This window comes from Pithys albifrons, chromosome 21 (genome assembly GCF_047495875.1).
Source record: "Pithys albifrons albifrons isolate INPA30051 chromosome 21, PitAlb_v1, whole genome shotgun sequence".
Classification (NCBI taxonomy): Eukaryota; Metazoa; Chordata; class Aves; order Passeriformes; family Thamnophilidae; genus Pithys; species Pithys albifrons.
In genome coordinates, this window is record NC_092478.1 from 8839022 (window position 1) to 8867010 (window position 27989).

The 27989-nt window shown below is 48.3% G+C and overlaps 2 protein-coding genes across 3 annotated transcripts in view; one reads left to right on the top strand and one right to left on the bottom strand.

Moving 5' to 3' along the window:
* Positions 1 to 376: 376 nt before the first annotated feature.
* AKAP10 (A-kinase anchoring protein 10) lies at positions 377 to 19488 on the bottom strand. 2 transcript variants are annotated; one of them, XM_071574806.1, is made up of 15 exons: positions 19199 to 19488; positions 14932 to 14979; positions 12715 to 12897; positions 11846 to 12403; positions 10430 to 10528; positions 9952 to 10036; positions 9471 to 9594; positions 8291 to 8427; positions 7552 to 7696; positions 6674 to 6847; positions 5074 to 5183; positions 4131 to 4213; positions 3510 to 3562; positions 2772 to 2867; positions 377 to 1745 (listed from the first exon to the last, which is right to left on the bottom strand). In XM_071574806.1, the coding sequence occupies exons 1-15, from the start codon at positions 19332 to 19334 to the stop codon at positions 1740 to 1742; spliced, it is 2037 nt and encodes a 678-aa protein (XP_071430907.1). In that variant the 5' UTR covers positions 19335 to 19488; the 3' UTR covers positions 377 to 1739. The 2 variants fall into 2 exon arrangements, with proteins under 2 accessions (XP_071430907.1, XP_071430908.1); XM_071574807.1 differs by lacking the exon at positions 14932 to 14979.
* Positions 19489 to 25101: 5613 nt separating this feature from the next.
* The window catches only part of LHFPL7 (LHFPL tetraspan subfamily member 7), a 67485-nt gene continuing 64597 nt past the window's right edge, over positions 25102 to 27989 (top strand). Inside the window, exon 1 of the mRNA XM_071575158.1 lies at positions 25102 to 25508. Coding sequence (XP_071431259.1) covers positions 25221 to 25508 — 288 coding nt within the window. The 5' untranslated portion in view covers positions 25102 to 25220. The remainder of the gene's footprint in view (positions 25509 to 27989) is intronic.

Sequence of the window (27989 nt, forward strand, 5' to 3'; positions counted from 1 at the left end):
TCATACCCAAACCTGTGCCCTCCAATCCCCAAACACATGCCCTGGTTCCTCTGGATCCTGCCCAGCTGGAAAACTGAGCCAGTGTTGCACCAACGACACAGGAAGGTTAAATGCCCACCCAAACAGAATTCATGCCTAGTTCAATAGTGCACTACAGGACCAGCCCCTTCTACCCCTTTTCCAGCCCAAATTCTCACATGTCCTGTGACACCTTATTTAGTATTTAGATAGCAATTAATCTTATTTCACCACACTGCCATTAACATAATCTGTTAAGGAACATGGCCAAAACTGCCAAGGACAAATCATTCAGGGATTTGTTTCTTTTATAAACCCTTAAATCTCACACCAAAAAAAACCCCCATGTAACTTCAAGTCCCATGAAAACAGGAAATTGACACAAATTTTAATATTTATATATTTTAAATCAAAACACAATTAAATATAGTATGTTTTAAGTACATGAATGCTTGGGTATGAGAGAAATAAGAGGTGGTACATAGTACCAAAAACCTATACACAGCCTTTTTTTTGCTTTTTCATCAACAATACAGTGTGTCTCTACAATGGAACATTGCAACAGAATAACACTTGCTAGTCAATCAAACTCTTCTGAACATTGGAAATTATTTGAGTTCTTCGCATAGTGATTTCTTTGCACAAGTCTGAGGAGAAAAGCAATCATCAGAGTTAAAAAAAAGACCCAAAATAGAAGTGTTGTATACTAAAAAATGCAGCAGTAACTAATGGTGAGACACTGAGTACTTCTGACACCCTGCAAAAATCAATTTGCTGGGAAGAAAAGAGGTGCTGTGTAACATGGTAAGTGTTGACAGTGCCAGGAGGAAGGCCAGAGGTCATTAAAAACTGTTTTTCTTTGTAAACCAAACATCTGGAATTAGATACTGTGTTGGTTGGAGGACAAGAAGCTGTGGAGAATGGCAGCAGTTACTTTCTTCCTTGCTCGTGGGATGGAAAGGGCAAAAAATGGAAGAGTTTACAGGGTCCAACCTGCTTGGAGCTGTGGCTTGGGAGCAAAGGGCTGCCCAGGTGTGGGATCAGAGGCTGCTCTGTGGTGGAAGCAGGGGATGTGTGCAGGTGCACGAGCTCAACAGGGAGGAGTTACACTGTCCAGGCTTCACTCCTGATCCTTCTGTGCTGCCTCCAAAGTTAATGGAGTTATGAAGTAAAATACACTTATCTTACAGTTGAATACTCATCTATTTCAAGTAACGGAAAATAAAACTTAAGAACTTTCTACGTCATTCACTGCCAATGAATTCACCCTTCCAGGTTCCCTTCTCCAGTGCCCCAAGGCCCTTCCAATTCTGTGTTTAAAATTACAAGTAGTAGAACTAGAAACTACAGCAAAAGCTTCCCCTCTGCTGTGACCTGGGTCCTGTTCCAGACATTTTGCTTAAGAGTCTTTTTGAGACAGGGTCAAGTATTTGTGAAGTCGATCACAGTTTCTCAGTGACACATTTGTAAACTGCATCTTCATGTCTAAAAACCATCATTACTGTGAATGCCACAAACAATAGGAAAAAGTGTTCCTTCACACCCTACAGTGGAGGTACAGGATTGCTTCTTTTTCGTTCTTCCTTATAAATGAGGGAGATTCCGGTGGTTGGACTAACAGTGCTTTGTTTTTATTGGCTGTGTTAAAGAATCCACCAAAAGGGAAAGTTCACTCATTCTCAAAGCAGAAAACCAGATTTCCTGTTCTGGAGTTTCTAAAATCATAGCTGGAAAAGGAAAAACAGGGTTAGAGAACATTCTGCCATAAAACATGCAAAGGCAACTGCTCACTAGAAAGACATTTTGTGTTTAAAAACGTTGAAGCCAGGTATGCTTGAGTTTGGGAGAGAAAAGAAACCTAATCCCAACACACTTAACATTTTGATTACTTGCATAATTGAATCCAGAGCATCTGCAGCCACTTGATATTTCTAAATACTGTGCTGAGCGACCTTTTCATTTAGCCAGACTGGAATTGTATCATTTGCAGCCAAGCTATTAAGTGAAATCATTATACAAACCATTTAAATGTAACTGCTCTATTAGAAAAGAAAGTCACATAGAGAAATTATGGGCCCACCCATTTGGCTCTAATAACTTCATTACCCTGAACAACTAAACATAATGCCAGTTAATTTTTAGGAGGTCAGAAGTACCAGATATTAACTTGGTAACCCGTTGTCATCAATTCTTCACAAAATCCAACTGCTGCATCAGAACTGGGTGTTTTTAACCAGAGAACACGTGGGCTGTGCAACCCCCAGTCACGAAGCACCAGGACACACCACCAAACCCCTCTGGACAGGGATACTGTGTGTTTTTGCAGTCCAGAGACTCGTGTGAACAAGTGTACCCGAGGAGACAACTTCCAGCTGTTGGGATTTACTGGCGCCTCAGGCAGATGTACCAGCATTGATTAACAAGCAACACCAAGTGTGAACTCAACTAAGGAATTACAGGATTGATCCTGCAACACAAATCACCCTTTTAACTAATAAGGCAGTTTGTAAAGACTTCAACTAAGACAAGCTTAATGCCTGCAGAGGAGAACCACCACAGGCATCTGTTAAGAAATTCCTACATCATCCGTAGGCCGGAACACTTCCAACCTTTGCTTCTTCCTATCATGCTATGCCAGTTTGAACATTTACCAGCGTGGGTTTCAGAGGCACGAGGAAGGCAAGTGAGAGCTCTGCTCCTCCCACAGCTTGGCCTGAGCCAGATGAAGACAGGCAGCCTTTCCACCCCCTCACCTTAGGAACCTTCTCCGAAGGCTGTTCACATTGCGCCTGCTGCATGACGTCATTGACTATCATCTTTGCTATCCTCCAAGCCATCTCTTCTTGAGCCTGCCAGAGAAAAAACAGCCCAAAATACAGATAGCTTCAGGTCCTTGAATAAAACCACAGCCCTTCCAGCACACTCAACCTTGGAGTCAGGGACAACCTTCACAACTCAGTGACCTGTACACACGTGTCCTCCCTCAGTGGAAACCCACATGGTTTCTAAGCATTGTGTGGTATGTTTAGGGCTTGATGCAATTTCCAAGAGAGTTAGTGAAGTTTTTAGATTTATCTGTTGGGGATTTGTCCACGCCCCTCTAAGGGGGAAAAAACACAGCCTGTAATCCATTACAGTGGTCACTTCATGGTAAAAACCAAACAGCACCTCCACTCCCACTTGACCTTTAAGGTCTCTTTCAGCATGGACCATTCTGTGATTCTGTCATTCTACATAACACCACAGTAAGAAAAATCCTGACTGCAAGCACACACTTCACCATTGTATTAGTTAATCCAGCAAGCACTGGCAAAGACCAAACTAGTTTCACACATACAGGCAATCAAATTATATTTAGCACGGTCTCACAGTTCTTGTTGGTGCAGCAAAAAGATTCTCAGAGAAACAGCCAGGATTAAGAACTTCAACACCTTATTGCCCTTATCTACACTAGAAAGTAAGTCACAAGGACAACATGAAAGAGGACACACCTCATCTGTGTTTCCTTGAACCCATTTCTTCATTGCTTGTGAAAACATGGACCCTGGTCGAGATAAAAACAGCAAGCAAGGTATGTTAGCAAACTGGCACACACCTCTCTCAAAGCTGATTCCTGTCACCCTCTGAAGGGCTGGCACTGCTGGCACCCAAGGGCATGGAGGAGTGGCACAAAACACAAGGGACTGCGTTGGAGCTGTGGTTCACTGACACAGCCCAAACCACTCGCCTTTACCAGAGCTGGAAAGCAGCACTGACAGCAGGTCCCAGGCTGGGTGGAAAGCATGTGGAGAGCTGCATTCTCTTTCATCTCAAGACCAAATCTTTGAAGGTTTGATCATCAGCTCAGCTGCTAGCAGCTTCCATCCCTGCCAGCTCCAACTCCCACAGGCTGCTCACACTCCCTGGAGTCCAGCTGGACCAGAAAAGCAGAATTTGGATGGGAAACTGGGCCAGAGCTGGATTTTGCTTCAGTGTAGGACAATCCCCTAATCATCTCTATCTGGCTTAAAACAGATCTGGAAAGAGTCAAGATCTTGCCTCTCTTGACTGCAGCAGGGCAGAGAGAAGCTCTGCAGATGTTTACAGGGATGAAGAGAAAGAAGAAGGCAAACCTTTTGATTTTTTGACATCAGGCTCTGGTTCAGATTCTCTGATGAACTGTCCCAGGTCACTGACACGTCCAAACGTCATCCTCCTGAGGAGAGGAGGAGTAAAAGAACCATGTGGGTTACCAAGACAGCTCTGGCATTATGGAAAGCTACCAGTCAGGCAAACAAAAAAAGCCAATACAATAAAGACTCCAGGGTCAGGAGATTGACATTTTACCCATCACCATCATTTCCACAAAAAAAATAACCTGGAAAAAATCTCCTGCTTTTTTCACGTATCTGGATTTGAAGAGTATCTTAAAGTTCTTGTAGAAACTAGAAGCAGGCAAATGCTTCAGTGACTCAGTCATGGAGCATCAGCAGGCAGTGCTGGCAAGTGCTCTGCACTGTCACAAAAACATGTCTTTGGGGAGAACCAGATTACAGGACCTAAAAGGACAGGAGACTGGCAATAGAAAAGCCAGGTAGGTACAGGAACAATTTCTGTAAGAGATCCACAGAGCAGGAGAGCTTTATAACAAAGAGCAACTTCGGGAACAGAAGAACAGCTGTAAAATATAAAGTATAAACCCTTCTCTTCTGAGTGGGTAGGGAGAAATAAACTTCCTTTTGCCCGTTACAATATCAGAGGTGCCCAAGCTTATTCTTTTCTGTTCCAACCCCAAACAGGAACTACTTTGCTGTATTTGGGGATCAAAGAGGAATAATAACTAGGACAAAGAGAAAAATCAATAGGAAGTATTTTTCTGGCTGCCATTCTGGTCAGAGACACATTGACTATTAGTGTTAAATCACACTTTTGAAATCAATTTAGTTTCAACTATTAAGACAGGGACTAACATCTTCTGTTCAAGGCCTACTCTCCATGCAGGAGGACACAACAAATACGAAACCAGAGGTGGAAAATGTAAGCAGGAAGGATGAGATACACTGAGATGAACCTTACCCTGCATACGTTCGTTGATATAAGGATTCTGGATCCAGACTTGCAGCATCTACAATTATTGCTTCATCAAAATTTTTCAGGATTTTAACATTAGCCTTTTTGACATTGGACTACAAATAAAAATTCTAAGTATTAGTGCCCAATGCAAACAACTTACAGCTTCTTAACAAAACTAAAATTTTAGTGCTTTTAATACTTAATAGACCTCCATCAAGTCTCTAAACAAGCAAGAAGAATTAGAAAGCATCTACTCAGCCACAGTTTCCTGCCTCAGTAAACAGAGGATGATAAAGTTCTGTGACCAGAGCCAAAGACACACTGCACAGGTCAGCACATGTGGGTGTCAGGGCTGCTGCCTGAGCACCATCAGCTCAGCAGGTGTGTGTGTGCACACAAATTGTTTGGTGTGAGCCTGTAACACTGAACCACCTCCAAACCTGCAGGAGCTTCACTCATCCCTCTCATGCACTTGGTAAGCAATTCCCAAACACAGATGCCTCCCCCAGGCACAGAGAACAAACATTTATCTTCCAGCCTGGAGTATTTATACAAGATTATGAAGAGAGGCAAGGAAACATCAGGGCAACAGCAGGGGAAGCAGGAACACACAGCGATCTATTATCACCTCAGCACAGAACAGAAACATGGATGGCAGCTGCCTTGCAACCTCCCTTCCTGCTGCTCTGCCTCAGTGCTGCTCTCTATGCAAAAATATGCAGAGACACAGAGATGCTCCTGCTCAGACAAGCAGGAGTGCACACCATGGAATGCAGCACTTCATTTCCTGAACTGCCCAGCCCATTAGCAGCAGTTCCTCCAGCTCAGAGAGCAAGCAGCAGGATATTCCAGGAACACAGATTTTATATTACTTTGAAACTAGGGGAGAAATACTCCCTCCTTGCAAATTAGGAGGTTTAAAAATATTACAAGCAGGTAGTACAGCATTCATGTTGCTCAAAGCCCAGAACATCAATAAGGGTGGTCTGGATGGTGGGTTTGAAGCCCAGGCTAGTTCTGCAGTCTCCAGTAAAAGCCATTCAGCAGAACCAGCTTTCACTCAGCTCTTCTGCTCTCAGCTGGGCTTGCAGTTTGCAAACTGCCTTGGCTACAGGTAAGGCAGAATCTGCTCATCATCTCTCTTCTCACATTTGAGTTAAACAAAGCTACAAGTTTTGGAATAGACAACTTTTGATTAGAAGCACATCTCTGGCATTGCTGGGAACATTTCAGAGTGTAACAGCCCAACCTCTGCCGAGACAAAGCTTATTTCTGCTAAAGAGGGTTTTTCAAAGTTATGGCAGTATGACACAGTGTTCAGTTATATTAACAGCTTAATAAAAATGTAGCTTTGAGGCAAAGAGCAAAAAGCAGCACAAGGGTTTGGATACAAAAACCACCAGAGATACCCTTTCCTGCCAATGTCTGACAGAACTCAGCAGTAGGCAGGTTAAACACATCCTAAAGTAACAGCCTTTCAATGAAAGCAGAATGGGAAGCCTCAAATCACAGGAAGTTTCCTTACAGTGTAAGAACTTGGATATTGACACAGCAAAGCTATTGCAGCATTTGCTATAAGAGAATCAAACCAAGAAATCCATACCTGGGAGGCAGAGCCGTCCGGGGCCCCTATGGAATCACTGTCAGGAGAGCTGCCAGGGCCATGAATACTCAGTGCAACGTTCCCTCCTGGGAATTCATCTCCTCGTACTGAATGGATGAGATCGTTCAAGTATTTGTAGTAAAGGTTGCTGGACAAGAAACCAGGTAAAAAAACCTGAGAGACAGAAGGAGTCCTCTTTAATCAAGGCTGACACACAAACATCTCAGTTCTTGGGTAGATGGAACACAAGTAAAAGTGTCCACAGGGGGAATTACTCCAGATTAGCAACTAAATGGCTTTAAATTTTAATGCCACTGCAAAGTGAACAAACCCAACTGCCTATTAACCAAATCCTCCAGTAACTGAAAATGAAGTTCAGATCTTTTTTCCCCCCTCTAGAAACTAAGCCTGACAGCCCCACAGCTTACATTTTGCTATGCTGTTCAAAACCATCTACAGCTCCAGAATCAAATCATTCATTTCTAGTGCCTGGGTACCCCAGAATTACATTATGAGCCACACCACTGGTATCAGACTTACAAACAACTCCTATTAGGAGGAAGGAAAAATTTCTAAGGATATAAAATAAGCTGTTAAGCAATTCACATGGGAGGAAGTTCTGTTACTTCCATTAAACTGCAATAATTACCCGAGACAAACATTTCACAGAGCATTAACAGCAGCCAGTGTGTGGTATCTTCAAATCAGGCTGGGGAAAATAGCCTAGGAAATTTTACTGAAGCTGTTCTATTATCCAGGTAAACAGGAATTCAGTGAAGGAACAGGACAAATCAGGGATGTTGAAGAGGACACCTGACCCAGTGCAGAACTTCCACATCCCCTGGCAGCCGTGCAGCCCACCCTGCAGGAGGTCTCACCGTCTCCATGGTGGTCCACGCCTGCCGCAGGGGGGTGGTGAAGCAGTTGGGGAGAGGCCCCCCCTCCCTGCAGATGTTGGACTCGATCTCCAACCTCACCGAGTCGTCAAAGCCCAGGGGATGTGTGGCTTGGAGGGAGAAGTACCTGGAACATCGGGCAGGGGAAGGAAACATCACAAAAGGATTTGCAAACCTTTGCATGTGGTCAGTGCCCACCTGTCCCCCAGGCCCACTAATGACACTCAAGAAACCTGCAGACACCTGGTCCCCACTGACTGAAACAGAAAGGGCTGTGAGAGCCCTGCCCTGGGGACACAACAGGTGGAAGCAGCAGAGCATCACATGATCAGTGATGAGCAGAATGTGACACAGCTTCAAACAGGGAAGCTGGAATGGAGCAGGAAGCACCCAGAACTCGGAAGCAGCGTTTGCTCTACTACTGAGATCACTGAAAATTGAGTTCATGGATGGGCACGATGAACCTCAGAGTCAATTGTTTGCTTCCTCTCCCACTATTATTTCCTCCTCGGGTAACAACTCAACAAGCTCGAGGTATAAAGTCACACAAGCTGAAGAACAAACTTTTCCTGGAAGCAGTTTTGATGTCTGTCTTTTAGCATCAAGACTCTCCTTCCACTGTCAGGAGAGGAACTTATTTCCACTAATTTGCACTTCACCTTAGCAATAAGACAACTGGAAGACAGAGATTCAGAAAGAAGGAACTGTTGAACTCCCTTACTTGTCATATAAAATCATGGCATCGTTCTGTGCTTCTTGCCCATCATACTGGCCTTTTTTGGCAGCAAGTTGAGACTGGAAGTTATCTGCTGCCAACCAGAACTGCAATACATTAACTGCATCTTCCTTCTCCATGTACTGCAAGGGAAATCATAAAAAGAGGAGAAATTAGAGATTTTAGCAAGAAACTTTTAAAAAGTATAGACAAACCTCCTTCTTCCCATTTCAAACAAGAAACATAGTCCATATATTAGTGATGCAAAATTGTCACCAGGACACAAATATTTTGAATTTTTCTGTTGCAGACAGATTTAGTCTGTTTTTTAGAAAGAGAAATCTTCTGACATTTCAGTTCTGTATTAATTTTCACAATTTATTTCCAAAAAAACTATTTATCTGTCTCATACAAAAGACAGCAAACACCATTTTCATGCTAAACTTAGTTTACATTGAACTCAGCACTTTGTCTCAGCTTCACCACCTGCTGATTCAAATCATATCAGCTTGTCAGACTGTCAGGACAAGCATTTCAAGAGCTGACTCCCTAAAAGTGCAGGACCCTAAAACTGTGAAATCACACATTTAACCTACCACATCCCAACCTGGTGCCCTGTCTGTGTAACACTGGTGAATGATTTGTTATCTGTAATAACACTTAAGGCTTTCAAAGTCACTGCTTCAGTCTGCAAGATCCAGATGACTCTGTAAAAGCCTCTAAAAAGCAAAGAGATGCTCAGAAGCACTCACTGACTGGAGAAGATAAGCACAAATACTCATTCCACCATACAGTGGATGGGTTTGAACAATCAAATTAGTTTTACAGAGGAGCAGGAAATAGTTTAATGCATTTCTTCCAGAAAAAGCTACACCACATTTTTTAATTTATATTAATCACTGAGTGACAAAATGGTTTCAGTTAGAAAAGACCTTAAATAGAATCTCATTCCACCCTTGCCACGGGCAGGGACACCTTCCACCAGCCCAGGGTGCTCCAAGCCCTGTCCAACCTGGCCTTGGACACTCCCAGAGATGGGGCACCCACAGCTTCTCTGCCCAACCTGTGCCAGGGCCTGCCCACCCTCACAGGGAAGGATTTATTCCTAACTTCTAACCTAAAGCCACCAAGGAATGAGCAGATCTTTTAAAGGAATACAAAAGCAGACCCAAGCCCTGACACTCACCTCAGAGAAATAGAACAGGGCTGACTCACAGAACAGAATGTCAGCCAGATACACAGTCCCACTAGTCAGCACCTCGATCTGGTATTTACAGAAATGATGACTTCGCAAAAACTCACTAAAGTGCCTGCAGAGAGAGTGGCAAGTAGGGATTAGGGGTCAACAGCACTCAGGGCACCCTAAGAACCAGTTAGCTCTTGCCCACAAGTCTGATACTTTTAGTTGGATAAAAGCAAAGTGAGCAAGAAACAAGGCAAGTTTGCAGATGGCACAAGAAAGGGATAAAGAACACGGTAAGAGCATGCACAGCCACCTTCAGCATGTGGGCACAAGAATGGGTTTGGAGGGAGGGCTCTGAGCAGTCTCAAATACAGAAGACTGAACAAAAAAGTGCTTACATGGTTATGTCTCCATAAACATTTTTAACAGAACCTTTATCAAAAGGACAACAGACAGGAGAATCCAAACCATTCCATCAACTTACTCTTGTTCCATTGCATTAAACACTATTGACTGTGCTGTAACAAAACAGTTGGGGTCCACTTGGCCATCTTCCCCACAAATCTTTGCTGCAAAGAAAGACCAGGTTAATTTTAACATGGATTTGGCTGATGGAGCTGGAAGACACAAGCAGTGAGTAGTGAATGAAAAACTGCAGTTAAGTCCACTAGAATCAGCTGGTTCTGACTGAGCAATAGAGCTTTTAAAGTGCTGCAGGTGGCCAAATGATAATACTATGGCTAAAATATTTGACTGAGACTCAGATCTGGATCCTCTCCATAACCACCAGTAACTCTTTCACTAATCTAAGCAAAATCTCTGAAAATTCTTCTGGGGCTTCTGCACAGCACTACTGAAAGGTCAGATCACTGATACTTGTAATCTACTGTATTTTTACAACTGACTTTAAAATTCATAAAAATATAAATCAATACAAATGTGTAACCAGTATTAATTCTTACCAACTATGTCATTTCTCATTGCTTCTGTAATAGGGATTGGTTTAGCAGCATCTGGAGAAATATATTTGGTAAAAGTACTAACTGCATCCCGCTCTATACCTGCGAGGAAGAAATGCAGAATCAGGCTCTGAATTCCTTGGCATAAGTCTAAAACAAGGAGTGAGTAACAAATGTCTGCTGTTCAGAAAAGCAAATGTCTGATTCTCAGGAAGCTTTCAGTGCACTGCTGGATACTCTGCTGCTGACAAGCTGCAGAGACTGTGTGACCTCCAGCCAGGTCACAGACTGCTGTTTCTGGCAAGTGAAGTTCCCAATTTCTAGCTCTCATCACAGAGAAAAGAAATCACTTCCATTATAAAGGAATTACAAGAGGAAAAAAATCTTAAAATCATATGGCTCAGGACAAGTTGTGTATTTTACACATCATCTTTTGAGACTTGGGACTCTACTCTGGAAGAGAGAAAAAAATATACTAAAATACTTCTGATTTCTCAAGAAGGATCAGTGTTTTCAAATTCTTTTTAGGCATCAGAAGGCAGAGGTGCTTTTCATGACTAAGCATCATTTCTCTTGTTTAAGTGACTTTGGGCTGAGGCTGAGTATTGTGGAGGCACATGATAAATACCTAAATAAAAAAGACAAACAAAGAGAAAGGGATGCAATACAAGGAAACAGTTGGGCAAACAAAAGGAACTGATATGAAGAAAGAAATGTTCCCTTTTTGTCTGTAAACTTGCACAAATGAGCAAGGGCTGAGTAGAAGCAAAGTAGAGAAACAGGTTACTGTGCATGTAGCTTACTAGCAAAAGGAAATATTTTAATTTCATTCTTACTTCCAGTAGCCTCTGAAGAGGTGGAATCCAAATGACAACAAACCAGTTACAAGGGGAGGAACTCTATCAAATAAATCCAAGAACAAAAACAGTACATTCCACACACAAATCTCTGCAAGTCTCTTGTAATCATTACTTATGTCATTTTATGGGATACAGGATATTTACCTTCTGTGCAAAGTTAATTGTCAATTCTCAGCCCCATCATCCAAATTTCCTGCAACTTTTAAGTTGGGATGGGATGGGTGAGGGAAGAATGGGACATTGCAACGTTGATCTTCATTTCTTAAGGTTACACATGTAAGAACAGAAGCAACCTGAGTTTCCTGAGTACATAATGATTTTGAAGTCTCTCCAGCAGCATATTTATTTTTAACTGACACAAACAATACACAGCTCAAGCTGACCAGTAGCTGACACAGCAAGTTAACATCACTGATACATAACATTATCTTGCAACATCATGCTGTACTTGCTAAGAACATGACTGCTGAGGCAGCTCCCTGCACAAAGCAGGAGCAGCAGCAGGTAAAACACTGCCCATTTCCCACCTTTTTAACAAAGAAGAGCACACAGCACTTACTTTTCATGAGTTTTCCTGACAAGTCCTTTAGTGCAGAGGAGGGGCTATTTCTATTTGATACTGAAAGCTTGGAAGATTCTTGCTGATCAGCTGGAAGAGAATGAGTCCCTGCCTCGGCCTTGCTCGGACACAGAGCGCTGGCACTGCCACACTCCTGCCCCACCAGCGCGTGGTTCTGGCTGGTGCCAGTCCTGCCCCTCCCGCCCGGGGCCTCCTCGGGCTCGCTGCGGAGCAGCCGGGCTGTGCCAGCCCCCTCCAGCCTCTCCTCGAGCAACCCAGTTGGAGGAGAGGACGCCAACTCCTGCTGCTTGGAGGGTGACACGGGCTCTGCCAGGGAGCTCTGCTTCACCGTGTTCAGGCTGTGGGCGCGAATGCGGGACCAGGTCGTGGAGTGGAAACTTTCGGCCTCCAGCCAGAACTTCACCAGGTGCTCCATCCTGCGCAGCTCCATGAACTGGATGAAATAAGGGAGGGCTACGCTGTCCTGCAGGACTTGCTCAAGGGTCTTTGAAAGGCTTGATTTGGTCTCTTCAGCCTGATAATTCAGACACGATCTGCCTAAAGAAAAACAAAGAGAATGACTCCATATTGTACTACAGACACGGGTGCTGGATACAGAAGGGTCCTGTAGTGTAACTGTGAAGTGGCAACTCCAACATAAAGGAGATACACAACGTACAGGAAACTCTTTAAACTACTGTCCCCCCACCCAAAATCCTCCCAGGGTAACACAGAGGTGCTACTGTAACAGCAGTCATATCTTTATTACCCATCCACCTGCCTGAAAACCAAAGGACTGTGAGCGTACCAGATACAAACACAGAATAAAAGGAAATGCTGACATTATTTCAGAGGTGATGAGGCCTTACCTAAGTCTCCAAAATGAGCAGCTTCCATGTGACTTGGCTGCTTCTTAAGGGCAGCTGTCCGGCTGCTGGAAAAAGAGTCCATGTTGGCAGAGATGGCATTAATGGCCACATGGCTTGGTCCTGCAGCCTCCAGCAAGGCATGATTTCTAGTGCTTCTCTGAGGGGAATGTACTGCAATTGGAGCTGGAATCAAGACAGGAAGGATTAAAACACAAGGCCCCAAGCCCTCTTCTAAACAGTACCCAGTACTAAGCATGCCAAAACATGCCATGTAGTTTGCAAGAGTCAGTCTTATCAAAACCTCATTGTACCACTGTGTGGTCTCTTTGATCACAACTCTGATAAAAGACCACAAATTTTATTATGGCAAGAATAAACTCACTCCCACCCACCTCAATTTTCCTTATTCAGCAGCAAATCAAGAGAGGCCAAGCCCAAGTTTACACGAGGTATTATTATTCCTGAGTCTTCCTGCTTCCTTGATAACCACTATCATAACAGCCTAATACTCTGTCAACAATTTAGTTGCATTCCAATGCTCTCTGCCAATCCATTTCCATGCCTATTTGAAGGGTACAAACCACTGAACTACAAAGTTATCTGTGAATTTTAGCAAGAGTAGTTTTTGAAAATACTTCTGTTGCCCCTGCTTGATTTTAAGAGTTAGAAAAGCACGAAGGAAATACCTCTATGAAACCCAGGTTATGAACTTAACCCCCTCTGGCTGTTTTAGGACATGACTGGCTGTTGGAGTCCAGAGAGAACAAAGAAGAACTTCCTCACACAAACCTCTGTCAGTGAAAAGGCATCAACCCACTGTTAACTGATGGCAAAGCTGAAAATAACAAAACATGCTCACAGAGTTCCCCAAGCTCCCAGGAAGCTGCATTAGACTGGGATGTCATGCAGGGACTTCTTACACCTCTGACTCAAAAATAAAGCACGTCAGATGACACGTTATCTCAGCACACCACTTCCCAGGGATGTGTTTCATCAAGGTGCCAGGAAACTTGGGTTTTTATGACTGCCATGCTGCATCACTTTATTTTTACTCACAATTTTATGGCACATATTGACAGCAGTTGACAATTTCACACTTGGATGTCACGGTAACAGATACCTCAGGAGGAATCATACAGGGGAGTTAAAACATTTGAGTTATTGCAAAGTGTTTGGTACCAAGACACCACTTGGTGCTTCTTACAAAGCCTTTGGTACTTCAGACCAGCAATAATGGAGAAAATACCTTCTTTCCAAGGCCAAGGGATGGCAGCAATGGGAAAACTTGGAGGCTACTCATGTAGAATCACAGCCATACTCATAACGCTTCAGGCTTTTGTAAATTAGCTCCAAATTCAATTTTATACTATGGACATTTGAGAAAAAATTATTCTACCTTATTTAAGGTGCAACACCTGTTCCAAAGCCTCAGGACAGCACCACCCATCTTGTCATACACAACTCAGTTTGCCATATTTGATTTGAAAGACAGACCACCGAGGTGAAAAAAGCCTTTCAGTCTCTTTTGATTTTCAGATAACACATTAACAAGTACAGAAACAGGATTCTGTCTGAGGGTATAAAAGTAACAGATCAGACTCACACATTTCCCTCATCTCCTTTTGGTATTGCAAGAAAAACTGACAGGACAAGCAAACTTGTTTTCCTGCAGTTTATAAATTTCTTTTCCATCAAGACATTTTTCCCTTTCCTAACAAATCCAGCTGCAGGATCTCTGCACCACATGGAGCAGCAGCAGAACAGCAGCTATTCCTTCTCACCAGGACTTGGGTCTTCAGCCTCACAAGCCACTTCAATTAAATCAGATCCTGCAGCCTCTTTTGCAAAGCAGACACAGAGAAGCTGCATCTTCCAAACTCCAAAGGATACTTTGTGTGAGCAAGAAACTGCAGGAGCAATTTGTTGCAGATAAGGAAGAACCACCATGCACAAGGTGACCGACTTGCCTGATCACTTTGAATTAAAGCTCATGGCTGACATAATTTAATAACCCTCTGCACCTACAGAATCAGCGAGATGAGTAGGAAAGATTAGTTACTATAAATACTCAGAAACAGAATTAAGTTTTGGGTTGGTTTTGTGTTTGATGCACAGGTCAAATCTGTGCTCAGTGTAAGGAAATGATCCTGCTGGGTAAGGTTAATAATGGCAGATGATAGGAGAGATCTGAATTTATAGACAAAATATTGATCTTACTGTTAATTGCTTTCACATCTGTGGTGTTTTCTTGTTCTTTGCCTTTCACTGTAAAATACAAGGGAAAGTGTTAATGCTGTTTTGGGTGACCAGCAGCATTTGCCTGAAAATGGACAAAAAATTCCCAGCTTCAGCAAGTACCAGAGGCAGATGTAAGCTCTGCTTTTGTGAAAACTGATGTCTCATTTAAATCTGCACCCCCAGTAACTGAGAGAGGCTTTCAAAGCGTTTCTGTTGGTGTATTTTCAAAAGCAAAACCTTTCCATCCATGAATGAACAGTATGTTAAAATTACCATGGAGGAAGATGTTTGCTGTCCATGGGATTTTAAAGCCAAGCTCTGGGAGAGTGGAGAGCTGTGTCTGAAGTGCTGGGCACTGGGTGATGCACTCTGTGAACTGGAAACCAGCTCTGTGAACCCAAACCCAACATCTCCAATGGGCCAAAGGGATCCTGGCCCGGATCCAAACTAGCGTGGCCAGCAGGCCCAGGGCAGTGACCCTTCCCCTGGACTCTGCCTTGGGGAGGCCACACCTTGAGTGTTGTGTTCAGTTCTGGGCCCCTGAGTTGAGGAAAGAGATTGAGGGGCTGGAGCGGGGCCAGAGAAGAGCAACGAGGCTGGAGAAGGGACTGGAGCACAAGTGCTGTGGGGAGAGGCTGAGGGAGCTGGGGGTGTTTAGCCTGGAGAAGAGGAGGCTCAGAGGTGACCTCAGCACTGTCTGGAACTGCCTGAAGGGAAGTTCTGGCCAGGTGGGGGTTGGTCTCTTCTCCCAGGCACTCAGCAATAGGACAAGGGGGCACGATGGGCTCAAGCTCTGCCAGGGGAAATTGAGGTTGGAGAGCAGAAAAAACTTCTTTGTAGAGAGAGTGCTCAGGGATTGGAATGGGCTGCCCAGAGAGGGGGTGGATTCCCCATCCCTGGAGGTTTTTCAGCTGAGCTTGGCCGTGGCACTGAGTGCCATGATCTGGTAAAGGGACTGGAGTTGGACCAAGGGTTGGACTTGATGATCTCGGAGCTCTTTTCCAACCCAATCCATTCTATGATTCTGTGATTCTATGATCTCCCTCATATTACAGAAGAGCAGCACACACAGCACTGAAGAGATGATATGGAACCAGCTCCACAAAGCCAGAGCCAGCCCAGGACTCCCCACTTGTGATGGACAGCACAGAAATGTTCTGGAAACACATGATACTTAATCCTCTCACCAATAGTATTGCTGAACCACCACCAAACCTCGAGCAAGAAACTGATGGGGAGATAACAGTTTAAACAGCTGTGATGGACAAGCATTTTGGGGAATTTTTCAGATTTTTTTTTTAAAGTTCCTAAAGGAAGTGAATGAGATCTGTTTAAAACAAAAATAAAGGAACCCATGCAGTACAAAAAAAAATGAAATGGTGATATTGGAGAAAGTGATCTACAAGAGAAACCTCCTCCAGCTGCTCCAGGCAAGGCTTATTCTCACAAATAGGTCAGCCCTGAACACCGACTGTGGAGTCCTTCCAAACAGAACCACAACTCTCAGTCCAGCACAATCACACATTTCCATCACAAAACACGAGCAGATTGGGGAAAAAAAAAAAGCCCAAACGCTTCGTATTCTAACCTCGGGATTTTAAACATTTGAAAGCGAAACTCCAGTCTCCGGTTACATAATTGCCCTGCCCCGGTGGCTGCAGCGCTGCCTGCCAAGCTCCCCTGCGAGCAGAAACGCTGCAGGGCTGCAAACGGCAGCTCAGGGCTCTAAATTTAAGCTACCAGTGAGCACATTCTCTGACAGACACATTTAAGTGTCCATTAGAAGAGGTGGATCCTTCACCAACTGACCCCCCGCAGCCCGATGCAGCTGTGACAGACTAACCAGCCTTTACATAACCGGGAGCTGATGGGCAGGAAAGAAACCACCGAGAAAATCTGCCTGTCTGAGGTAACAAAGCAACCTCTGCACAGCATCACAAATCCTCCTCTTTCCAAAATTATTGCAGTATTGCATCAAACCCATTCCTAACTACCAGCAGTAATTCCTCAGCTTCACACAAGAGCCCTCCATAAGCCTATTTTCAGTTTAAATACGTCTGTTCCTTCTTACCAACCACTCGGTTCCTCTCTAATTACCTACTTACTGCCGGTAACACAAACTCCAGGTTGCTGCTCCCAACCCTTTCCACACCGGCTGCCTCTGTCCCGGCACCTCCGAGCACAACAGAGGGACGTTGTTAACACCAGGGGACAAAATAAACCCCCATCCACGGCAAGACCAAATTTTAGGGAGTGAAGTTTCACTACAGGAATTTACTTTCACTTCCTCCCCAAGGCGGATGTCTCGTGGTTTCCGCGTGAAACCGAGGGCTGAGGGTGTGCAGGATTTCCAGCAGCCAAACCCGCACGTGACCTTCGGGAACCTCAATTCACATCCTCAAATGCTCGAGAATGAACAAACCCAAACCGGTCAAATGTACAGAGCCCAATTTAAACCTTCCAGGATCAGCCAGACAGTGTTATTCCCAAGATAGCCCCAGGGATGAGCGTGTCATCCGGTTGTTCCACTGGCAGCAGTTTCATAACCTGCCCTCGAGCACCTGGATGTTGCTTCAACTGTTACACTTTGATTTCTCAACCTACGATCCATCCTCAGTCTCCCAGGCCTGTATTTTAAGGCTCAAGCTATAAAAACATTTCACTCTTGTATTTTGATTTTTCTACATGTCAGTAGCTTTATGATCCTTGCCATGATTTAATTCAGTTTTCATTTTTACACAGTGCAATATCCTCCTAAACAACAACAGAATCAGAGAATCATAGAATGGATTGGGCTGGAAAAGAGCTCTGAGATCATCAAGTCCAACCCTTGGTCCAACTCCAGTCCCTTTACCAGATCATGGCACTCAGTGCCACGGCCAAGCTCAGTTGAAAAACCTCCAGGGATGGAGAATCCACCCCCTCTCTGGGCAGCCCATTCCAATCCCTGAGCACTCTCTCTGCAAAGAAGTTTTTTCTGCTCTCCAACTTCAATTTCCCCTGGCAGAGCTTGAGCCCATCGTGCCCCCTTGTCCTATTGCTGAGTGCCTGGGAGAAGAGACCAACCCCCACCTGGCCAGAACTTCCCTCCAGGCTCACCCCAAGAGCCCTGGTGCTTGTAGGTTTTGGACTGCATTGATCTACAGGGTTTCATGCTAAGCTTTAAAGTGCTGCTTTTCTCCCAGCTGCAGTTTAAGTCTTCACTAAAAGCCAACTCTAAAAATGGAGATCACACAAAAGAGTATTTTATGTACAGCCCAGATGAAAGGTTACTCCTTTCCTTCACAGCATCTCCCTCGGGCATTTAGTGCTGATTTGCCAAAGATCCTCAATTACACATCTCAGATAATCAGACATTTTACTGCTTTCTCCCTGAGAAAGTTTCTCCCCAACCTGACCTGGCCTCTGTGATCACACACCCAGATGGAGCATCAGCTCCACAATTCTCATCAATGAAGCAGCAAAAGCTGTTTTTGAAGAGTTTATAACAACTGTGAAAGTTTCATTCTGCAGCTCAACATTCCTATATAAACACCCCCAAAAGGATTATGGCACTTACAAAGCCCTCAGAGGACTTCAAAGCTCTTCAGATCTGCCAATAAGAACAGTTTAGACTCACTTCTTCAGAAATAACCTCCACAAGGAACGACCCTTCCAGCGCTGCTGCTTTGGCTGAGCAAGCTCAGCAGGACGCGCTGACCACGAGCAACAACAGCCCCTCAGGCAGCAGTTCTTGCCTCGCAGGATGTGCATTCTGGGCTGGGTGACCGAGCAGGGCTCCAGGACGGCGCTGGCTCAGCCGGACGGTGGCAGTGCCCGAGCCCCCGCAGGTCCCTTGTCCCCACACTGTCCCCAAGCAGAGCTGCGGGGCCGAGGGCAGTGCCCCTCCTGCAGCACCAGCGCCTCCCTCGCCAACAACTCTTCAACTACATCCATTTGTGCTACTGGGGCATCATAAATCATTCAGGATTTCTCATTTCATATCTCAGCTTGTGTTCCACTACAAACGAATGACAAAACAAACCGCCAATGGCTTCTCTGGCTTCCACAAAGAGCTCGGTGCGAGGAGGCCCCTTTTCCAGCGGGGTTTTCGGTGCATTTCCAGCCGCGGTACCTGTGCCAGCCCCACCTCCGTCAGCACCGGCACAGATCCCCCGTGCCCCGTGGGTCGCCAGGCCGGGCCCCGCAGCCCCGCCGGGCCCCAGAGCGGCACAGCCCCCGCGCTCCCCCGGCCCGGCACACTCACCGTCGCTCCGCAGGGCCCGGGCGTGCTCGCGGGGCGCGGCCGGAGCGGCAGGGCCGGGGCCCGGGGCCCGCGCGGGGGACGAGCCCGGCGGCCGCGCACCCGCCGCCCCCCGGCCTTTCCGCCTGAAGAAGGACATAGCGCCGGGGAGGCGGCAGGAGGGAGGGAGGGCGCGGGCCGGGCGCTATGAATGGGGATGGGGCCGCCGCCCCCGCCCGCCGCCGCCGCTCCCTCCGCCTCTTCCTCCCGCGGCGGCGCCCGCGCCCGCCATGTTGTCAACAACCGCCCCGCGCCGCTTCCGGCCCGCGCAGCCGCGCGGAATCGCGGGAGCGCCCGCACCAGACATGGCCGCCGCGGCGTCGGCCGGGCCGGCACACAGGGCTGGGTTAGGGCAGCCATGTTGGATGAGGGCAAGGGGCTCGCGAGGGTCCAGCGAACGGTGGGAGGGCGGGCCCGCCATCTTTGACCAGGGAGGGGAGTGCCGGGCGGGGGTGAGGCTCGGGCCGCCATCTTGGTTGATGGCACAGGTGACCTGGGGACGCTGCGGCAATTTGGGCACGTCCCGGGGGCGCTGGTGAAGGAGAGCGCTGAGGGCAGGGGACAGCGACCCTGAGGGCAGGGGACAGCGGCCCTGAGGTCAGGGGACAGATGCCCTGAGGGCAGGGGACAGCGGCCCTGAGGGCAGGGAACAGTTGCCCTGAGGGCAGGGGACAGCGGCCCTGATGGCAAGGGACAGCGGCCCTGAGGGCAGGGGACAGCGGCCCTGAGGGCAGGGAACAGCTGCCCTGAGGGCAGGGGACAGTTGCCCTGAGGGCAGGGGACAGCGGCCCTGAGGGCAGGGGACAGCGGCCCTGAGGGCAGGGGACAGCGGCCCTGAGGGCAGGGAACAGTTGCCCTGAGCTCAGGGGACAGCGACCCTGAGGGCAGGGGACAGCGGCCCTGAGGGCAGGGGACAGTTGTCCTGAGGGCAGGGGACAGTTGTCCTGAGGGCAGGGGACAGCGGCCCTGAGGGCAGGGGACAGCGGCCCTGAGGGCAGGGGACAGTTGTCCTGAGGGCAGGGGACAGTTGCCCTGAGGGCAGGGGACAGCGACCCTGAGGGCAGGGGACAGCGGCCCTGAGGGCAGGGGACAGTTGCCCTGAGGGCAGGGGACAGGGGTCGGTGCCATAGCAGTGCTGTGAGAGCTGAATGCCCCACAAAGCGGCCTGGAGACCTCTGAGATGGGGCCCAAAATGTCCCCTTTGGCCACAGGGGCCGGAGCAGAAGGGTGGGCATGGGGACAGATGGACAGCCAGACAGATGGACAGCCAGACAGCCCTGGCCCCTGTCCAAGCCGCGGGTCCCTGCAGCCCCAGGGCGCGGTGGCCCCGGTGGGTGCCCCGTGTGATGCAGGAATGTGGCAGCTCCATCATTCCTTGCTGCAGGAATGTGGCGGCTCCATCATTCCGTGTCCATCACAAGGCACCCGGACTTGGTGCAGCACAACCAGAAATCCCTGCCAGGCTGCTCAGCACGTGGGGCACTGCCTGCCCTGCAGATCACCATCTCATCAGTCAGTTCCGTCTGTATCCTGAATCCAGCCACAAAAATCCTCCTAATTATCCTCCCCAGGCAAATCTCTTTGCTCAGCACAAGGACGTTTGTCATTCTAACACAGCGCTCGGGTTGATCTCTGAGGAGCTGAACTCTGATATAAATGCTTTGCAAACCCTTTGTAACGACTGTGTCTATAAATGCTGGTTTGTGTATGCAGAGTCAGAGAGCAGCTCTCCCCAGACCCCACAGCTCCACCTGCTCCAAACCATCCAGCCTTTTCCTGGGAACCTGCCATGGGCACCGTGAACTCCAGTGATGGTGGGAAGGGAGAGACACAAACTGTGTCACTGTCCTGTGGGATTTAGTGCTCCATACCTGTCAGGAATTACCTCTCCAAACACATAACTCTCAGCCCAGTTCCTCTGCAAGGTGTTTTATGCCACAGCATTTCTGGGCTTGATCCCCAGGACCTTGTCCCATGGGCCCAATTGACAAAACACCACAGAAGTCCCAAAACAATCCCTGTAGGAGGTGCAGGGACCACAAGAAGCAGCTGCAGCTCCTCCTCTGCCATCCCTGTGTCACCCCTCTGCCATGTCACTGTCCTGCCCTTGGTGCTTGAGCCATGAGAAAATGATGTCATTAATAACCATTACATAACTTCCTGCACCATCTTTCATCCAAGTGTTCCAAAGCTCTTTACAAACACTCAGTAATTAACACTCATAAATTGTAAACGGCATAAAAGGTATATGGGGATTTTCCAGGGCTGGGATGAAGGCGTCTCCTGGGCAGGATGGTGCAGCTGATCAACACCCTGCAGCAACTGCATTTTCTCTTTTGATATTATTTTTGTTAACTGATGCTCTTTGATACCATTTTGTATCAAAGCCCAGAGGCTGGTTGGAGGATAATGAACTATTCTATATGGTTTCTGCATAATGAATGGAATGATTTAATTGGCACATAACCTAAGAGGCTGTTAATAGACTAAAACATTCAAAAGATGAGCAAACTGGAAAGAATGGGATGACTCAGGAAACACCAGTTTAACAGCTCTGTCAACAAAGTTTGCATCCATTCCTTTTGGGTTTCAGTGCACATGCTGGCGTTGAGGAAGGATGCAGTGATTTCCATCCTTTAGGGTGGGTAAATTGCAGACATTCTCCATGCACCTTGATGAGGAAAACCTTCTATGTTGCAACTAATTTTCAAACAGCAACTCCTTTTCCAATAACCTCATCCAACCTGTGAAAGTCTTTGGGGTAATTCAGTTTTTCTTTGCAGGAGATTCTAGATAACTGAGGAAAGCTCAAGAAACAAGAGTTTGACATGAAGTACCTTTCCTGGACTGAAATTTTTTCCCCTTTTTGGGGAATGTGCAGAAGGGCTGAAGCTCCAATTCATGGTTGGTCCCTCAGCCTTGGATGCTGGAGGTCTGAACTGGAAGTGAGTGACAGCAGGTTCTGGAGCCTTTAACAGAATGTGAGTGTTTAATTGTCTGAGCAATCAGCTGAAATATGACTTCAGGACATGGGTTGGCCAATGCCAGAGAAGCTGAGGGACTCCTCCCTAAATTAAAATATTCACAGAAACAGCCTCACTGCATGGTGATTCTTCCCTCTCCACAGCTAGAAAAGTAAACAAACTTTAATAAGATCTAAATGGAATGATCTTGTTTGGACAGAACTAACAAAGCAGAACAAGACTTTGGCATCTTCAACTCAAATTACAGCACAAAGCCACAAATGTAACATCTATAAATCATGTTAGAGCCCATTCCCATTCTCACAGTCTGTTCATTTATTTACATGTATTCACTTGGTGTTGGGATTCTCTCTCATACATAGACTTTTTGCTGCTTTGGGAATAATAAAAACTATATGACCAAGGGCTTTAACAGCTGAAATCTTACTCTGAAATCAGCAATAATACCCAATATATATAAGGAGTCAAAGATGCCTTTGTACAGAAACACACTGGAGCTTAAAAATCATATATTCCAAACATTGCCATTGGAATTGTTAAAAAATAATAGAACATTATTTTAAACAAATAATTAGACATCTTGCAAAAATAAGCAATACAAATATAAGCACTAAGAATCCAAGAATTAATGGCTGGGGAGGCTGGGAAAGATGCAGCACAGACATATATTGGTGCACAACAGGATGCTGGGGAAGCTGGAAAATGGAGAAGGAACTGATACATCACAGCAGGGCTGCTCCGAAACTGCTGTTGCAGCAGCTTCAATTAGAGACTTGTATTTCCCCCATCTTTTTTTTTTTTTTTTTTTTTTATTTTTAAGGGGCAAACAAGTGTCTGCATGCACACACAGAATTCCCTGCAAATTTGGATGTGGCTGACCTCAGTCCATTAGCCTTGATGGGAACAGGAGGGTTGGTACCTGCCTCTCAGTTGTGCTGGGGATTTCAAAGAAAAAAATTCTCCCAGTCCCAGCCTGGAAAAAAATTAATTGGTTTTATTAAAATATTGCAACCCCTCCTTGTCTCCTACCACTGAGCCCATGCCCAAGGAAGGAGGTTTGTTTCTCAATGCCTGGTGGTTGGGCACAAGCAAGGGCTGAGGGGTTCCTGCCTGACTCTCAGTGGGTGAGTGGGTGGGTTAAAAACTTAAGGTTTGAAGAGCAAAATGAGGGGAAAAACAGGAAGAACAGGCTCGTCCCCGCACAGAAAGGCTGCTGCAGATGCTCTGGGCAGATGAGCTCTGGGGAAGGAGCACTGAGCAGGAGCAGGCAAACAGAAAAGCCTTCACACCCCCAGTTCTGAGCCTTTGCCCAGCCGTGCCGCAGGCTGCTCCTGCAGCAAGGAAGCCTTTTCTGCAGGGCTTTAGTGCCACGCTGGAATTATTCTGAAATAGTGAGAACAAACCAGCTCGTTCCCACCTCCACTCCGCCCAAATGGAATTGCCGGCGATGTGTGCGACTCACCTCAGATGACCCTTCTCCAATCCACCTTCTTTTCCCCAAATTCCTGGCCAATCTACAGTGTCCTAAATACTTGAAAAATAATAATCTAGTTTGAGTGAAAAGTTAAAAAAATAAGAACCTAATGTAAGACCATTTTCTGTGTTTATCCATTTAATCTTTTTTTCCCCTCTTTTGCTTTTCTAGGTGCCTCAAGGAGTGCAAGAAGTGATGCAGCACATGGCACCCCTCGAGTATTTCTGCAAACCAGGGATGTCTGGAAAAAACAAGGCTGAGCGTGATTTTGTCCATTTAAGACTCTACTGGAAGTCACAGCACAAGCAGCATCCCCACGAAGGATGTCCCACGGGGTAAGACACACCCCCATGAAGCCCAAACGCTGCGTCCGGACAGAACTGCGGAGGTTTTGCCCGTGAATGGAATGCAAGTGCGGATGCTTTGCCGTCAGGTCGCTCGTGGGGCAGCCCCGCTCCTGCCGCAGCACTCCGGGCGCACACCAGGAGAGGGTGCCAAGCCCTCGGCTGCTGCACCGGGATCCGCACGAGCTTCCCGGCATCGCCGGGCTCGGAGCCCCCTCCAAAGGCTGCGCTTAAAACACCAACCCACGCACCCTGGATCTGAAGGAAAACCTTTTTTTAACCAAAAGCCGCCCAAATACTTTTGACTGTTTCAGCTGTATCGGCAGTTAAGTGCCTTAACCCTCCCTGAGGACATTCAGGCGGGATAAAGATATTTTCTGCTGTATTAAAAAAGGATCTGCCTCGTTTGGCTTGTGGCTGTTGGACGTGGAACCGCTCGAGAGGACAGCTGAGCTTCTGGAGATCGAGAAAACCCCGTAAGATCTGCGAAGCGTAAGGACAGGACATCAATTCATGCTGCACGGCGACCAGGAGGTTTAGCAGGAATAAAACCTGACCCATGAAGTTTCAGAATGACTGTTATAAAAATCCATCTGCACTGGGAGGCGCAGCTTTTACACCCAAAGTAAGCGCAGGCTCCCGGGCAGCCGCTCTGCCGCCAAGACTTTGGATTAAGGGATAGCATTGACATCGCTGAAGCGAGCGGACCCCGAGCAGATCCCCCTCCCACGGAGGGGCCGCGGACCCCGCGTTTTAAATCCGCCCCACGGTGACACCCGGGCTGCGAGAAATCCCCCGCAAACCCTCGTTCCCCACTCGTTCCCCTGTCCGGGCGAGCTGCGGGAGCGGAGCCGCCGCATCGCCGTCTGCGGGCACCGCCGCGTGCGTGTGTTGTACAAACATCCCCGACAACCGCAGCAACAAAACGACCCTTTAGTGGCCGCCCCGCAGAGGGCAGAGACACAGCGTAACCCCCGAACCCTGCGCAGGTGGCCGCGCTGCCCGCGCCGGGACCGCCCCGCCCGCCGCGGGTGTCGCAGCCGCGCCCGTGCTCAGCCGCGCCCCGCGGGGCAGCGGCGCAGGGAGCGCGCAGGGGCGCGGGCAGGGAGCGCGCAGGGAGCGCGCAGGGGCGCGGGCAGCGCTCCGGCCCCGCGCCCGGCCCCGCGGGCCGCCCCGCGCCGCCGATGCTGTCGGTGCCGGTGCCGGTGGCGGGCGCGGGGGCGGCGCGGGGCGCGGGCTCCCAGCCCCGCCGGCGCACCATGTGCAGCGGCGTCGGCTGCTTCTGGGCGCTGCTCTCCGCCGGCCTCCTGGCCGCCTGCGCCGCCGCTTTCCTCTCCCCGGCCTGGCTGCTGCCGCCCGGCCGAGCCGCCGCCGGCTTCGGATTGCTCTGGCGCTGCGCCGGCCCGCCCCGGGGCTGCCACGGCTCCGCCGGCCCCGGCGGCTTCGGAGACATCCCCTCCGGTTCCTGGCAGGTGAGCGCCTCCCGGCCGCGGCACTCCTCACCGCTTACCCCGGACTCCCCGGCATCCCCTGTCACCTCCCCGGCATTCCCCCTGCCCTTCCCTTGATCCCCGGCATCTTCCATCACCGACCCGGGATCCCCGCAGCCTGCTTCAGTTTCTCCTACATCCCCCATCACTTCCACGACAACCCCCCTGTCTGGTTCGAGCTCCCCCACATCCCCCATCACTTCCCCAGCATCCCTCCCTACCTGCTTCGGGTTTTTCTGCATCCCCCATCACCTCCTCTGCATCCTCTCTTGCCTGCTTTGGGCTCCCCAGCATCACCCCATCACCTCCTGGCACCCCCTCAGACCAGCTCCAACCTCTCCAGTATCTCTCGGTCCTCCTCTCATCCCTGAGGACCCCCTGTCATCACCCCAGCAACCCCTGTACTGTCCTCCAGACGTGTTCCAGCATCCCTGTCCTGCCCTGAGCATCCCGGGCATCCCCTGCATCCCCCATGCTGCCCTCGAGCATCCTCTGCATCCCTCTGTGCTGCTCTCCAGCATTCCTTTCATCCCTTGCACCCCCACATGTGCTGCCTCTGAGCATCCCCTCAGCACCCCTTGGGTATCCTGCGGTCCCTGGGGGGGTCACATCCCCCTCTGGGATGCCTGGCTGTGCTTGGGGTGATCCACGGAAGCCTCGTGCTGGTGTGGTGGGCAGAGCAGCCCGAGCGCTGTCCTGGCTGTGGCCCCAGCCGAGCCGCAGGTCTGACCCGGCCACCCCACCCTCCCCCTGCCCGGGCAGGGGCTCCTCGTGCAGGAGGGAGTCAGGGGAGAAGCGGGAGAGGTTTTGGTGCTTCCCTGTGGGGTACTGAGCATCACTTGCCGGCTGAGTTTGCTGAGCAGGGAGCAGGGAGGTGGCTGAAACCGCTGCCCCTGGGACACATGGATCCAGAAGTGGAGCCTGGGCGTGGGGAACTGGGGTTGTCCCCCTGCCTCCCCCCCGGGGTGATGCCCTTACCAGGTTTTTGAAGGGAGGAGGCCAAGGCTTCCTCGCTTGCCCCATATGTGACCTGGGGCTGCTGTGCTGTCCCGGCGTGACAAAGAGCCGTCTGTCACACAGGGGCCACACAAAGCCCGACCCCAGCATCCCGCCCCCTGCTTGCCCCTGCTCTTTCTTCCTCCTCTCCCTTCATTCTTAGATTCTTGCCCCGAGGTTGTGATTCCACTGCCTCTGCTCAGAACACACGAGCTTGGACTTGCTCTGGGTCACAATAGCAGAGCAGCATCCCCGAGTGGTTGTGGCTGTGCCCCGCACAAAGGGTGTCAGCTCTTGGGTTTCTCAGCCTGCCTGGAGCTGTGCTGTTATCTCTCCCAGGACACCAGCTCTGCCTCTGATTGCTTAAATCCCATCACGGTCCTTAGAATTGGCATTAAAGACAAATATTGTGAACTACAAAGAAAAGAACCAGCTGTATAAACTCCTTCCTATTTATATAAAAAGGTGCAAAAATGCTCTTGTTTCCAAGGGCTGGCCTTTGTTCAGATGTTTTTGCAAATGTGATGCAGATAAACACTTCCAAGTAATAACAAACTTTAAAGATAACGAAGCTCAGCAGTGACTCATTTGAACCAGCTTCAGCCTCTGAAAACACTGAGACCCAGAATACAAAGTAGTGCAATGCCTCTGAGCTCCTGAGTGTGGGTTGAGGAAGGATGTACAGTACTGAGTGGAGTTTACAGGGGATTTTGGTGACATGTCCATGTCACCTTAATTAATACCGCCCAGATAATTAATGAACAACAAACAGAGCAGTCAGTTTCAGGAAAGTGCTCCCCTCCCACCTTTCTGCCCTGATGACAGTGAGAATACCTGTTGTGATGGTTATTTGATGGGGTGGAATATAATGAAGTATCCCTGACAGCTTTGCTGAGGCAGGTGACAGCTTTGGCTTTCTCGCATGAGCAGCCTCTGAGCCCACATGCCTCGGTGCTCAGGATGGAGGAGCTGAGTGCTGGGAACCCTGTCCACGAGTTCGAGCTGGAGATTCTCCTTCTTGGAGAGATGGGGAAATTGTGGCTGTATTTTCTTTGCTTTTAGAACTGTGACATTAATATCCAGTCTTTCAAGCAACCTGGTGGGCAGCTCCTTTCAATGAAAGCCATAAGCCAAACAAGGCCAGGAATCTGGGAGCTTCTGAAAACAGCCCCCAGCATTTGCTGAAGTGGCAGAGGCTGGAGAGGAGAGTGTGAGCTGTGGCTGTGGGGGGCAAAGGGAGCAAAAGGTGACACAGACTCAAGAGCTCTTCTGCAGTGAAGCTGGTGGCACACCTGTGGGGATGCTGAGAGCGCACCTGGGGGGATGCCCACCTGCAGCACTCAGGGGTGGGAGCAGCCAGGATGTCCATCCCTGGGGAACATTGTTCTTTTTGTGTCCTGAAATGTGCACATTTTCCGTGTTTCCCTGCTCAGATGTGCCAATTGGTTGAAGAGATGGGGGAGCGTT

Bases quoted from the DNA above. Each gene is read 5' to 3' on its own strand.
- AKAP10 (XM_071574806.1), bottom strand. From the start codon at position 19,334: ATGTCCTTCTTCAGGCGGAAAGGCCGGGGGGCGGCGGGTGCGCGGCCG. The intron at 14,980-19,198 runs GTGAGTGTGCCG...TGTATTTTACAG, and splicing joins CCGGGCCCTGCGGAGCGACG to TGAAAGGCAAAGAACAAGAA. The intron at 8,428-9,470 runs GTGAGTGTCAGG...TTTCCCTTGCAG, and splicing joins CCCTGTTCTATTTCTCTGAG to TACATGGAGAAGGAAGATGC.